Raw genomic sequence first — 15251 nt, 5'->3', positions numbered from 1 at the left:
ACAGAGAGAAGAGAATCATGCTGCCAGCCTAAAGCTGTTTTCAGACTTGTCAAATTACATTCATTACACTTATCATCATGGAATGATGAAGCATCACACTCAGTCCCTCAAAAATGCTTTGCATGTATGTGGGAGTTCCCATTGCCATGATTCCTTCTAAATTCTACCCTCATATTAACAGAAAAGAACCACCAAACTCTTTTTCACAAACTTAGGAACTATGCTTCATCTATCACTTCTGCAGCCAGGTTTTGCCAAGCCATGAAAAGCACCTATCCAAGTTTTGTGCAAGAGCCAGCCCACAGCACTGAACACCTACTAAAGAGGAGCTTGATCTTAGTGGCAGCAGCTTGCCTTGTTGTTACCTTTCATAATAGCCTGTAATGAAGCTACTTCTTCTTGCCACTGTCTCTTCACCTCATCGATAGCTTCCTGCTTTGTATTCTCAGACACTGTAGCAATAGCTTTGATGTTCTCCATTTCGGCATGAGCCTCCATCAGCTGGGTCCGCAGCTGTCCCAGATCATCTTGGGCTGCCTGCAGCACTGCATTTTGTCTCTTTAGGTCCTCTGAAAAGAAGTGTTATTTGCATTTAGCTTGACTAATATTTGCAATTAGCTTTATTTACATTTAGCTTGATTAAATAATTCAATCTGAAGAGTATCCATAGCTGCTATGGCAAAGAACAGTGCTCTAACAAGGGGGTGAAGGAAGCACTGATATTAAAGCAACTACCCATAACAACTGAACAAACGTTAACAGGTACCTTTAAGGAACATTATTTCTTGACGTCGCTTGCCCTTGCCTTTCATTAAACAAGTACCTTCTCATGGATGCAGCCAAAAAGCAGACACTGTAGATATAACCCACGAATCAATACACTGGATGAAAGTGAACTGTGCTTTTAATTAGTTCATTATTACTTAACTCACTCTGGTAATTAATCTGGAAAATATAAGAACAACAGACAGGAAACCAGTTCTTCCCTCACTTTTGGCACCAAAATGATCCTGAATTTGGATAGAACACTTCGTATTTCTTGAACAGAGACGCTCTGTGACCACTGCGTGAAGCCCACAGAAGAATACCTGCTTTACCATGGCTTTGCTACAACTGAGATTCTACTAAAAAAGGGATACATTCAGTGAAACATCCACTACTTGTCTAATTGTTGCAACTACAAATAGAAATTAAACTAACTTCACATTATCTTCCTGAGTTTTCAGTTAATCTGAAGCAAAAAGCTCTAGATGTATATTATACAACTGACTCCAAAAGCACTAACACAAAATATAGTTTTATGCCCACACTGCCTATTTCAATGCAATCACTTTTAGCAGAAACAGCTGGCCAGCGTACAGCAGACACCAATTATCTCCGTGTCTTTTCCTCAATCCCAAAAAGTTTATCAATCCTGATGCCCCACACCTTACCTCTTGAGAGACGGATTGGAACCCAGAGCTAATCGGGTATTCAAAAAGACATTAACTCTCATGTAAAACAAAACAAAACAAAACAAAACAGTATCACATAGTATTTATATTACTTAGTTTTCAAACAGTATTAAGGATGGGTTGCAACAGTCACAATGTACATTTAGGAAAAGGTCTTGAGAACAAGAAGGGAAAAAAGCTTGGGAGGGGGAGAGAAAAGTAATTGCTTGTACTTTCTCCTCCGGTATCCTTTCACCGTAGTGAAAGTTGGATTGTTTTTTCCATCACAATTGATTTTTATTTTCTTTTATTTTTACTGTTCTGGAAAGGGAGAATTATTGCTGATCTCATCAGCGGTGTCTTGTATCTTAAATTTCCTTTTATCAAGCTGCTAGAAATGCAAAGAAATAGGCTTTCTGTATGATCTGATCTTCATTATGCCTGTTGTATTTCTGCTCTCATAAGCTTATACAAGCAGCTGCAGTCTTAATGCATTTCTTTTTTGGCTCTGCTTTCATATGTTAAAGACAGGAAAATCATCAGGATTAGAAATAAATCAATTTGGCTCTCAGAACAACAGCTATCTCTGCTCTGCAATTCTGCATCAGATATTTGAACTCATATGGTTCAAATTTTCCTCTAAAGAGTGTTATTGAAATAGACGCCCTTGGCTGGTATTAAAATTTTTATGTTTGCCTGCTTATATTCTGCCTCAGATGGAAATTGAAGACAAATTAATACTGCATTAAAAAGCTAGGCACAAAGCACAAACAGTACACCATCTAGACCACTTCTTTCCACTTACCAGATCAGCTGCTGTTCACAGAGAATGAGCACACCATGACTTCAGCAAGTGAGTATTAAAATTCAGTGGTGCTTTTCAGTGTACACCAAGTTACTCTGCTGATTCCTATCCATTCAGGCAAACTGAATCCTAAAAATTCATTCTAGGAAGTTAAGTAGCCACCTACTGAATTTCACTCTCTGCTTGTTTCTTATGTTCTTATTATAGCTGTGTAAAAATTACTGTTACTTTTCTATTTTTGGCAAATCAAACACAACAATGCCTTATCCCATTAACCACGCTGGATATCCTAGTAGAAACCCCCCTTAAATCCTAATTATCCTTAAAAAAAGAAAGCGTGTGGCATGCACAGGCAAATGGGAAGTAGTAAACCTTACAAACATTATTCTTCATACACAAAGTATCTGAAGTTTAATAACCTTTAGAATAATTCAGAGAATTGAGAACTTACCCTCCTTAGCCAGGTATAACTCCTTAAATTTTGCTCTCTTTTGATTAAATTCTTGCTCAAGCTGCTGCTTTGTGCGCAGAAATTCTGCATTGACCTTTTCCAATTCAGCTACCCGTTGTAGAAGAGCAACTGGAAATGAAACAGAAGATAAGGTACATCACTAACAGGGGCATCCCATTCTGCAAGCTTGAGGTTTGGGGCTTATCCTTTTAAAAATGTCTTTACTCATTAACTCAGCTGTTCCCCCATGATACCTCAGGACAACCAGTCACAGTCCTTTAAACAACAAAGGAAGGCAAGTTGTCCTCCGAGTATAGCACCAAATTGTAGGCATCTTCGCAGTACTAGAGGCTAGGAATTCTGTAGAAAACAATCAACCTCCCCCCCCAAAACCCCTGCAATTTTCTATATACAATGAAGGAAGAAATGGGAAAAAAAACAGGGCCAGAATGATTCCTATTAGTGCTTCTTTCCAAAATGCCGGGAAATTAGTCGCAAGGCACAGGAATACTGTGTGAAGGCTGCGCAACAAAGCACCAAGTTCTCAAAGATGAGGTCAAAGGAAACAAGTGACTGCTCAGCTAACAGCTACTGAGGAACTAAGCACAGAAAAACCCCTAAGCTGAAAATTAGCTGCCATTACGTTTCCTGTGCTCAGTTCTGCATGTTCACCAAAAGGAGGTGAAACAGACTCAGCAAGATCAAACCCTCCTCATTTCCAGCAGGTAAAAATCCTCACGCTACTTTCCACTATTCACCGCATTAGCAGTTGATCTGGTGGTACAACAAAAGAGAAAGAGTCCACAAAGCACCTAAAGATTGCTACAAAGCAGTTATTACTGAAGAAAACATATAATACCATTGTATTGTGCTATAGAGGTCCCACACAACCACCAACTCTGTAATACTGATTTTTGTGTGCAACGCTGACTACTTTGCACCCAAGAAGTTTAGGTCTCGTTTAGGTACCAGACAGTTTTATACTGCACACCTCAGAATTCAAAATTCAAATATGAAACAGAAGCAAAAGACAGATGAGCCAGAACAAAACCCATCTCCACGGTGCAATGCACTGAGCAAATAATGTTCCTCTACACAATTCTCTATCTGTTCTGCAAAAGCATTTTATGGACGCGTTCCAAATCTGTTGTGCAAAGCTGAATCTTCTTGTGAGTTACAGCCTCTGTATAGCACAGACTAGATACATAATAGTGATCCACCAGAAGCGTTCACACATGACACCCAACATGCTTCTCACCAAAAGCAAGGAGTGACAACATAGTACAAAGGCTGCATCGAACTTACAAACAGCTGAAATTAGATCTAGAGCTTACAGTGGTAAAACAGTGGATGTTCAATGCCACTGAGATTGGCTGCTTTATATTTATTTTTAGTACCTGGTGACTTAGAGCAGATACAAATGAAAGAACCTTTTAAAAGCACAGGTATGTTGTACCAACTGCTGGTTATGAGGGCTTATAGTGTTACAAATTACAGCATTATATCTGTCAGCTAAAAGATAAATGTAGATCCAGGACTAAAGACATTTTAGTGTTGCTTTTCTACTGAAATCCCAATTTATATACTTTTTTATATACCTTAAATATCAATAAATCAGTTTTTCTAGCCAGCAACCCTACCTGGATAGTGCAAAGCCAACTGCAGAGGAATATTCTCCATAAAATAAAGGAACCTGCAGCAAAGACGACACACTGAGAGCAAAGCTTCAAGTGAGTTAGGAAGGTGGCTACATCAAAACCAGGGAAGCAACAACACACATGGAGCCAGGCTGAGGGAGCAAAAATGCTTTCCAAGGCTAGAGAGCTGCCTTTGATCTCTTGCTGAAGTCTTCCAAAGGGAAAGGGTTTGCTGAGATCTCCACTCCCCACTACTTGTGAGGGAAGATGATGCCAGCAAAGCTGCTTCCCGCTTCCACAGCCTGGAGGAAAGAGCAGCTCACTGGCTGGCCCCTCACAGTGAGCTGCCCCAGTGCCTCACACCTTGGAGGAACAAAAAGCCAGGCTTGGCGCTGAGGAGGTGGGCTTGATCTCAGTTTCAGCTGTGGAAAGGAAACCATTAGAGGCACTAAAGCCTAAGTGAGCTGTATGGCTGCGGTTCGGGTTAAACTGCGCAGGCCCAGCCAGGCAGCTGCCAGCCTGCAGGCCTGAAGCCACACGCACATTTCTAGAACCATAGAAAGGTTTGGGTTGGAAGGGACCTTAAAGCTCATCCAGTTCCAATCCCCTGCCATGGGCAGGGACGCCTTCCCCTAGAGCAGCTTGCTCCAAGCCCCCGTGTCCAACCTGGCCTTGAACACAGCCAGTGCCTCAGCACCCTCACAGGGAAGAGCTTCTGTCTAAGAGCTCATCTCAGTCTTCTTTCGGCAGGTTAAAGCCATTCCCCTTGGCCTGTCCCTACAGGCCCCTGTCCAAAGTCCCTCTCCAGCTTTCTTGTAACCCCTTTTAGGTATTGGAAGACTGTTTTAAAGTCTGTCCTGAGCCTTCTCTTCTCCAGGCTGAACAGGAGTCTCCACAGGACAGGTGCAACACAGTAAGGAGGAATGTGGACACCACTCACCTTACAAACACTGCTTTGAAGACCATACCAAGAAGAGCTTACCATTAATTCTGACAGTTATCAAACCAACTGCAGCCAAACCCCTGTCCCAAAGAAGACTCAAGCCCTCCTTATTTACTGGTTTCTCTTTCTGTCTCCCACAGAGAGACAGCAGCAGCTGTGCCACTGCGCCCATCAGAACTGTTGTGCAAAGCAAACAAGCTGCATTTCTTCCCAAGGTGAGAGTTGCTTCTGCAGAGGATGGAAGGATGAGAGGGCACCACAAAAGCACAAAGTTCAAGTGTGCTAAAGCTGTGGGAACAACAGACTCAAACTTTTCAGACCCTCCTGCCCTAGCAGAAAGAGAAATGGCAGAGTCACCATGCAGGAAATGCAATTTAACTACGTCCATTTTTACAGCATCCCCCTCTCTGCAGCCTGGCAGTTACGTGTAAAAAGCAATGAATAAATAATCAACCTCCACCACAACAGAGCTCTGCAGGACCAGCTGCAGGCATTCAAAACCCCAGCAATTTAAGGTATCACCTGCAGGTCATGCACCACTGCTACTGTGTATTAACATCATTTTTCTACTCGGATACTAAGTCTAAAGTGGTTTTACCATCTCTACTACATACATGGCTCAGGGCAGATCTTAGCATATCCACACTGCAGTGATCCAAGGCACATAAACTGGAGGACAGTAAGCTATACAACCCATCACCCCCTAGAAATGCACATGCATAGAAAGTAAAAGCAAAAGAAGGTTTATTTTCTAAGACAGCATGACAGCTACCTCCTTTCTGCTGAGTGTAAGTGATTAAGCTTAACAAAACATTTTCTTCTTTCTATGATTTGTATGGAGACGCTCCAAAAGGAAAGTGTGAACCCAAGCTGCCAGATGCAGGTAACGGGAGGCTGCACAACACCGATTAAAGTCTGCCTGGAAACGCACTGAAGTCAATGGCAGGAAATGGGCTCATTCCTAGATTTTTTCAATTAGCCTTTCTCATTTATAGCTTACTTCTTGCTCTGAATTTAGGCCCAACTCAGCCCAGGTCTGTAACAGAGCTGAAAACTTTTTATTTACCATCAACAGGCTATCAATTTAAAATCAATCCCAAGCCCAACCACACATTTTGCAGTGACAGTATTCATTAACTTGCCAGGACTGCTGTCCCTATGCACCTATTTCCATGCACAGAAATGCAGCTATCAGTGTTTAATGACACCAGTGAAGTATACAGTAAACAAAGTCTGACAGATGGTCAGTTCTGGTGGAGCTACACCTAACTGAAAGAGGATCTTGTGTCACACATGAGATCAAAACAGGCACAGAACATGCTGTAAGTCATAAAAGCAGTAGTAGAAGACCTGATTCCCTAATTAGAGCCCCAACTCACCAAGAAACAAACAAAACCCCTGAAGACCCAATTTCTTAACTTCTGAAAGCAGACCAAATTCCTTAACTCCTGACTATTGAGAATTTAAATGAAAATTGATGTGCCAAACTGAAAAACAAACAAGCACACAAGAAGTCCTTTTGGCCAACAGTTTAGTAGCTGTAAATAACACTTTTCCCCCAATGTATTAAGGCAAATAGGCTCCTGACAATGGATATGCCCATTAAACTACTTATTTGTTCCTAAGGAGCACAGATTTTTGCAGACATATCAGGATCACCATCTCCCTGTTTCACACTAACATTACAGCCAAGTAGAGTATGCTGTTTTGTGGCTTAACCAGGTAGAAGAACCCAAAAGAAGGGCAGCAAAACTTAATTCAGAGTGGAGTCATCAATTGATGGGAGAACCATGAAACTACAGGATTACACAAAGAGAAACTCTAGTGAAAAAGAGGCAACTTTCTCTTAACCCACTACACAGCAAAGCTTCAATTCAAGGAAAACCCAGGAACGAACACACATTTCTCACCGAGTAGTTACTGAAATGCTGTTCCGCAGATCAGCTCCCAAAAGGATTAAATTTTATGTATGACAAAGCTTCCAGTTACACAAACACGGAGTAACCATTCCAGAAGCAAGACAGACAAAGCTGATTATCAATAAGGCTATTTTTGAGTACTAAATCTCTTCACAAAATTAATACCACCAAGCTTTCTACTTGATATTTAAAGTGCCAAACATGACATCAAGAGTTCAGTCCTACATAGCTGAAATCTGAAAAACAGAACAGAAAAAAAACCCTATATATACAATAAACTTCCTTGAGACAAAAATGAAATAATTATTATTAACAACAACAACCACCATCCACTTCTGTTATTCTTCTGTCATTTTCTACCTCCTTCTTTTCCTGTCATGACTGCTCAAGACAGGAGTATGGACAAATAAACATATATGGCTGCATATTTTTCTTTATACTTATCCTAAGAGTACTCATTTTCATTTACTATGACATCATTCTGGAGCCACAATTATCTTAGCATATAAATTTTTAATGTAAGAGTCTGCCACCAGGACGTGTGTTTAGACTGCAAAAGCCTTTGTTTTCTTCAAACAGGATTTGATTATATAAATACATAAATAACCCCCCCAAAAGCTCCCACATTCTTAAAATATACTCCAATACAGCCCGTTCTGCGACAGGCACCCGGAAGCAAAGGAATAGATCATGGTTCTTTTAATAAATACATTGAACAGAAGTAATTCCTGACTCATAAATGGAGGTTGCTTTCTTTTCAAGGAACAAAATTTGCTCTTTCCACAGAGATATTCAGCAGCGGCAGACTAAACTGAAGTGGAAAAAAAAGGAAGAAAAGAATTATCTGGTTTTCCCAAACTTGCATTAAGTATTTTATTCACCTGGACAAATGGTTAAATCCATTTCTGGTCAGCATAAACTTTCCTAGTTTTATTTGAAGACAGCGAATTACACCAGACTCCTCACTTGACACTTGTTTTCAGGGTGGCAACAAATCCCTTTGGATTGCCACACCTCTCCTTTCCAGAGTACTTCACTGCATGAAATGATGATAACTTAAGCTACAGAAGAGGAAAAAGAAATGGTTCGAACCAACAGCTTTGCAGAGGAAAATGTGCTGCTGCTCACCAGTGTTACCACTAAGTAGTTCTGCAGAAATAACTCTGAGGCAGTTCCCCATTTTGGCTTTCAGAGACATTATTGCATTCATCCAACAATTTAATATCCACAGTGTGTTCTCTATTGACTAAACATCCACAGGCAAACAGTCCAGTACAACTTTAACGCTATCTACGTAAAAAACTTAGGACTGTTGACAAACGCAGATCTCACCTACGATACTGAATTGAACCTTGCTGCATCATATCTGTTACAGTATCTTTTTATTTATTCCAATGAATTAGTAATTGCAGGATCAAAAATATTCAGCTGAGCACTGCATATTATGAACATCTAACCACATTATAATGATTACATTAATGGAAGTTTGCAATATACTATTAAACTTTGAAAGTAATACTATTTTTCATTCAAGTTGAATGACTGAAACACACCTTTCCACTGTAACTTTTAGCCCTAGTAGTGCCTATTCCTACTCTATTTTCCTTTATGTTAAACACTGTATAACGTGCTATGTTAAGGATCTCAGGAAAAAAACAAAGGCCACTACAATTAAAATCTAAAGAAATGGAGGTGTTTGACTAAATGGGAATATACTCTTCTATAATACAACTAAGACAAGAATAAAGGGAAGAGAAAATAAGGGTCCTTTAAATGGCTTAACTACCCCTGCACAGTTGAACAGCCATACACAATAACTGCTCAGCAATGTTTGCCATGATATTGTACAAACTTGCATCACTTGCATCATAGGACCATCTTCATGGCATTTGACATGAGCTGCTTGCATTTCACAGGGGCATCATCTCTGAAGATCTTGGTGCTGTTTCCACCAGCTGCTGTTCACTGTGAAGTGTTGCTCAAGATCAGCACCAAAGTTACACCTGCTTTACATTGGTGCAGCAGGCAAACAAACCTGAGAGCATTTCCAGGTTCAGGTCAAACACGAGTTACCAAAAATGTCACTCAATGCTTGTTAGTAAGACAACATGCTGTCCTAGATCTTTGGTGTACAACCATTTTTACTGAAATCTTCCCCAAAGTATGTTTATCCAGCATCATTACATGGGAAAAAAGCCAATGTACTGCTTCTGCTTCCTCTTTTTTTTTTTTTCCACTTCCCACTTTTTCTCTCCCTTTTCACAGCACTCACATGTTAACTACTTCCTTGCTTTGTTACTGCCTCCCTCCTCTTCTTTCTTGGACACAAACCCAGGCAGTTGCTGTTCTGGGGTCCAATTCCCCATCCCTTAACACTCCATTTGCACTCAGTAAAGTGGAACCACTCCTGACTTCTTCCCAGTTTTGATAAGCCCACTTCATGTGATGAGTAATGCTCCTCACCTCTTCTACCCATTTAGTCATTCTGCCCCAGGTAACTTAAGCCTAGTTTTACATTGATGCTTAGTTAAACATTATATATATTAGATTTCAGTGGAACAGCATTCACTCACATCAAGTATCACAGGAATGCAGTTAATTGCATATGTCCGTGTTGACAGAAGTGGGCTTGAATTTTCTTCCAGCAATTCATCTTTCATTGCTAAAAGCACCATTTCTTCCCAAGGACAGTCCCTACCTCCATCATTAAGGCATGGCTTTTCCTACATCACTTAACAGAGCAGCTAGTTTTGCCTTCACCATTTAACTAGCACTACCATCAGCCCTCTCAGTTTTGTGCGCACAATTTTCCCTATGGAAGTTTCAACTTGATGCATGAGGGGTTCTGGCATCATTAGTTTTTACTTCATTTCTGCCATTGCTGAATGCAGGTGGGGAGAATAATCCCTTATAACATTTCAGGAAAATGTTATTTGTTAGCACTTTTCATTTTGGGCCTCATCATTTCAGTGATAACTTAAATAGGACAGCAGTGGGTGAACCTCAGTGTCAGAGAAGTCACCCGGACGCTAAGGTTATCCTACAGAAAGCATTTTGGCTGCATCCTGCTGCTACCATCAGCAAATCTCAGGCAGGCAGAGCTTGGTAAGCTTGAATGCAGAGCAGAGTATTTCAAAAGCCCACAGCAAGCTACAGTCTGGTGAACTTTGAATTCATCTCTAGTGACACAAAATGGAGAGAACCGAATTCCCAATCTCATCCCACTCATCAGCATTCTCCCTGCTCTCTCAGTGGCACATTTATGCCCTTTGCTTTAACAGACCTTCATTTTTTATAACCGCTCTTCACAAGAGGATCAATTTTAAAAGACGACTGCAGGAAAGAAGCTCAATGACTTCTGGGGTTTATGAAGGGTTTATTTACTCTACAGGCTGTGTACATTTACTCAAACTAGGCACTGCTTGAGCAAACAAGACCATAGGGGATGGCTGCACAAAACTCAGCAGAAGGTTAAGTATCCAAGTCATGGGCAATTTTGGTTCTTGAAACGGTGGTGAAGGGATGAGGGGTGTTATTGTGTGCAAATTCTCCACTTTCATACAGTGATGTGATGATGTTTTTGATTTTGGCATGGGGAATTCTTTTTTGTTGTTGATGTGAGTGAAGCTTGTGAATATTGTGTTGTATGTGGATTTTAGTGATAATTCCTAGACACGTAAATGAGAGAGGTTAGGGGTGGAATGGGTTTGCTTAGCAAGGTTTTGATAGCAGAGGGCTGAAGGGGTGGCTTCTGAGAGAAGCTGCTGGAAGCTTTTCCTCTGTCGGACAGAGCCAGTGCAGCCAGCTCCAAGACACAGCCACCACTGGCCAAGGCCAAACCCATCAGCAATGGTGGTAGCACCTCTGGGATAACATAGCTAAGAAAGAGAAGACCTCTGCAATTGCAGCTGGAGAAGAGTGGGAATATGTGAGAGAAGCAGCCCTGCAGACCCAGAGGTCAGTGAGGGACGGGAGGAGATGCTCCAGGCACCAGAGATTCTCCTGCAACCCACGGCGCAGACCATGGTGAAACTGGGCCCCACAGCCCATGGAAGACTACAGTGGAGCAGATATCCACTTGCAGCCTGGGGAGAACCTCACACCAGAGCAGGGGGATGACCAAAGGACTCTGTGGGAATCCTGCACCAGAGTAGGCTCCCATCAGGACCTGTGGCCCCATGAAGAGAGAAGCCCATGCAAGAGCAGGTTTACTGGCAAGACCTGTGACCCCCAGGGGTCCCACACTGGAGCCATCTGTTCCTGAAGGACTGCACCCCATGGGAGGGAGCCACGCTGGGGCAGTTAATGAAGAACTGCAGCCCATATGAAGGACTCACATTGAAGAAGTTGGTGGAGAATTGTCTCCCATGGAAGGGACCCCACACTGGTGCAGGGCAAGAGTATGAGTCCTCCTCCCCTGAAGAGTAAGAAGCAACAATGTGTGATGATGAACTGACACCACCCACAATCCCTGTCCCCCTGCACCACAGGCAGGGAGGAGGCAGAGAATTCAGGAGTGAAGTTGAGCCCAGGAAGAAGCGGGGGGGGGGAAGTTTTAAGATTTGGTTTTATTTCTCATTATCCTACTTTGATTGATTGGTAATAAATTAAACCGATTTCCCCAAGTTGAGTCTGTTTTGCCCACAACAGCAATTGTTGAGTGATCTCTCCCTGTCATCTCAAGCCTTTCCTTGCATTTTCTCTCCCCTGTCCAGCTGAGGAGGGGAATGACAGAGCAGCTTCGGTGGGCACCCAGAGTCCAGCCAGAATCAACCCCCAGAGAAAGTATCATATCCAGGTACTGGTGACATTTTCAGGGGCTCACAGCTTGCACTGAGCGTCATTGCTACTGTGATTACAACACTATCAGCTCAAAGCCTGGATAGATCTATATACCCTGAAGTCACAGCCCGACTTGATCCCTCCGGCAAAGCTTTTTGAGCATTTAATACATAGAAGCTTAAACAATGCATCTGTCAAACATGTCAGCTTTCACACACTTTCACCACTCCTTTTATTTCATCAGGCTGTCCTATCGCATTAAATGGTATGTTAAACGTCCAACACAATGGATGCGTTAAGCAGACAGAGGAGGTTCCTTCAGCCCATAACAACACCTCCTTCAAGCAGAGCCACCAACTCCAATGCCACAGTATTTTAAAGCAAGTCCCCCAAAAATGTCAAGTCACTTAATACTTCCTGACCAAAGCAACACTGAAAAGATGAATGAGTCTTCATACTTACACAGAACTGCTTCTGCCAAGCTTTTCCATGCTACCACATCTCATCATTTGCATGATATAACCTCGAAATGCAGAAGAGGATTTAACTACTTCACATAGCAACTGCACCTGACAGTGAGGGTTTCAGCGTATCTTGCAAGAAAAACAAAATTTAAAATGAGGATATTGTCTGTTTTAATAAACCATCTGAAATTTGCTCTTCTGATCAAATGAGAGAACATTCCTGATTGACAGCCACTGAGGGAGAGATTCTGACACGCACGTCACTACATAGGAGGCCACATTCACAATCTGTCACCGAACACCACAAATATGTTTTCTTACAATGTAAACATTTGCTAAGCCAAGACAAACTCAGTACTGATCTTCTTTCAAGATCATTTATTTGCTGATTCATTTGGGAATCAAATGAAAATGGGAGTGGGAGGGGAAAAGAAGTCCCTTTGACTCCTTACGTTTATCCCTTCGCCTACAGATTTATTAAAGGCGGTCCTCTTTCGGGAGGAAAAGTGAATAGAGTATGACTCAGCTTTCAGGGGAGAAACCACAACAAACCAACCCTGCTGCATTGTTCTTCTATATTAAATTGCTTCTTCAAAAATAAAAACTATTCCATTAATTCAAATATTTCCCCCAGACCACTAGTCTGAGATCTCGTGCTTGCCTGACATTTGTCACAGGGACAACTGAGGTGTAGCTTTGGGAGCATCCAGATTGGACCATCCCGAATACTCTGCTTCCCAGTTTCTGAGCAGAAAAGACAAATTTTATGATGAGCTAGCACTCTTGAAAATTCAAAGGAAGGTGACAAAAATGAATGTGCAACTGGAGACATAAGCTCATGGCTAGACCAAGAAAATAATGCAGAAAAACCCCGAAAGTCATCACTGCTGTGAAATTTATACAGCCAATGGCTTGTGTAGTTTCCCGTTACTACAGGTATGGAGAGACTGCCATTTCAAGGAAATCAGCATCTCTGGGAACATTTTCAAAAGCTGCTATAATCAATAGCATGCGAACCCACTTCTACATGTGCAGCTACCAGACAGCACCACTGTACAGGTATCAGCAAAGCTTCAGAAACAGCAGTAATTCATGCATAACCTGAGAGTTATCAGTGTGAATTACAAAAGGGAGTTGACTCTGGATTTCTTTTCCTCTGTGGCTCCCTATACCTTCTTGGCCACTCAAACTGGTAGGCAGAGAAGATACTGAGAAAAGTAACAAGTGAAGACTTACTTCCAGAGTAATTTACAAGTGTTAGTTGTCAGAAGAGCAGGTTGCAGGCATGAAAACATAGTGCTTAGAGTAACATTTTAAAGGATATAAATCTTACTAAATGGCCTGGAAAATAATTTTGCCAGATGACAAATAATAAATGATGATTACCATCTTTCTTTGATAAGGAACAGGATATGGTTCCTGTCATTTGGAGTAAGGTTTCTACAGCAATTTAATAGCTTCCCTGAGAACAACAGGATACTACTCCCCCAAGCCTCTATAATCTATTTCTTGACAGAAAACACTGCCAACATTCTATATATATATGGGGTTTTTCTACTACCACTAGTCAACCAAACGAATTTCTGAACAGCTAAAAGGAAGAAAATCCTCCTCCAGCATTAATATTTAATTAAATATGCCTGGGATACAAGCAGTATAGAACATGAAGACTTTACTAAGCCTGTAGTTATGAACATTTTACATCAACTTAAGTACTGATGGTCACCTGAAGAGGTAAGTCAGCGTTCCCACTTCACCCTGACCACGCACACCTTTTATCCCCACCATGCTGCCTTTGAGGCTGTACAGTGACAGGATCAGAGAAGTGACACAGCAACAAGTTGGGGGATGGCAGGTAAGTGCCAGTTTTTAGCCTAACCAGGTCCCCAGGCTTATCACTTGGCTGAGAATATACCAGAACTGGCACAAACATGATGGCGACGATGTAGACTGATTTAAACTGTGATAAACAGAGACTGAACTATACCCTTGGACACTCATATCACTACTACAAGGTCTCCACCCTTTCCTTTATGCTCATCAGGTGTATCACTAAATTAAACTCATTAATCCAGCAGTAAGCAGTTATCAGCCAGGTGACTGAGTTGAACTGGCTGAGTAATGGATCCAATGCACAGAGGTGGCACAGAAGAAATGACAGGAATGCCATTGTGGGAGCAGGAAGAAGAGAGCAGGATCACTCCATTCAGCAGCAGCAACCTTCTAGATTGCCTCCACTGCAACATAAAACCACAGCCCATGGGTCCAGTTTGATAATCAGTTTAAACCTAAGTGCATGCTGCTTGCCAAAAGAAATAGCCAGGCCTTCCTTTTGTCCTGCACTTTCCCTTGCGGCAACAGATCACTGTACTCATGCAGCAGAACTCACTTTTTAAGACTTGATGACTGTCATTTGTAAGTGATAAATGACCTTCCTCAAATCCTGATTTCCATTCAAGGCTCTCCAGGGAAAGCTTACAAACTTAATCTGTATCGGAAAGCAAATTCCAAAGCTCAAGTTTCCCATCAGTGTTTGTACACACACAGGTTTTGACAAACGCAGCTTTTGAAAGGGTGACTCCAGTACAGATGAATTTAGACTGGTACAAAACCTAGAGCTGTAGATAAAAATATACAAGAAAACATTTGCATTCCAGATCAAGATTAGGCTCACATTTGATTTTGTGATTCTGATTGATTTACTTCTGTTTAAAGGCAAATATGCTAGTACAACACTGCAGTTAGATTAGACCTATAACGTGCTATTACAACCCTTCCTGCTGTATCATCAGCTAAACATAACCCTCAATGCCTCAA

General features: G+C 41.6%; 1 protein-coding gene across 2 annotated transcripts in view; it reads right to left on the bottom strand.

Moving 5' to 3' along the window:
• The window catches only part of RABEP1 (rabaptin, RAB GTPase binding effector protein 1), a 50212-nt gene that overhangs the window by 27041 nt on the left and 7920 nt on the right, over positions 1-15251 (bottom strand). Inside the window, exons 2-3 of one of the 2 annotated variants that reach the window (XM_065695181.1) lie at positions 2690-2818; positions 366-569 (exon numbers count right to left, since the gene is read on the bottom strand). In XM_065695181.1, the coding sequence (XP_065551253.1) occupies positions 366-569; positions 2690-2818 (333 nt within the window). Of the gene's footprint in view, positions 1-365; positions 570-766; positions 1244-2689; positions 2819-15251 lie in introns of those variants that run through there. The other variant, XM_065695182.1, reaches the window with a different exon arrangement.

Source organism: Lathamus discolor, chromosome 14, assembly GCF_037157495.1.
Source record: "Lathamus discolor isolate bLatDis1 chromosome 14, bLatDis1.hap1, whole genome shotgun sequence".
Classification (NCBI taxonomy): Eukaryota; Metazoa; Chordata; class Aves; order Psittaciformes; family Psittacidae; genus Lathamus; species Lathamus discolor.
Note: the sequence above shows the minus strand (reverse complement) of the source record. Positions and strands in the feature narration are given on the sequence as shown.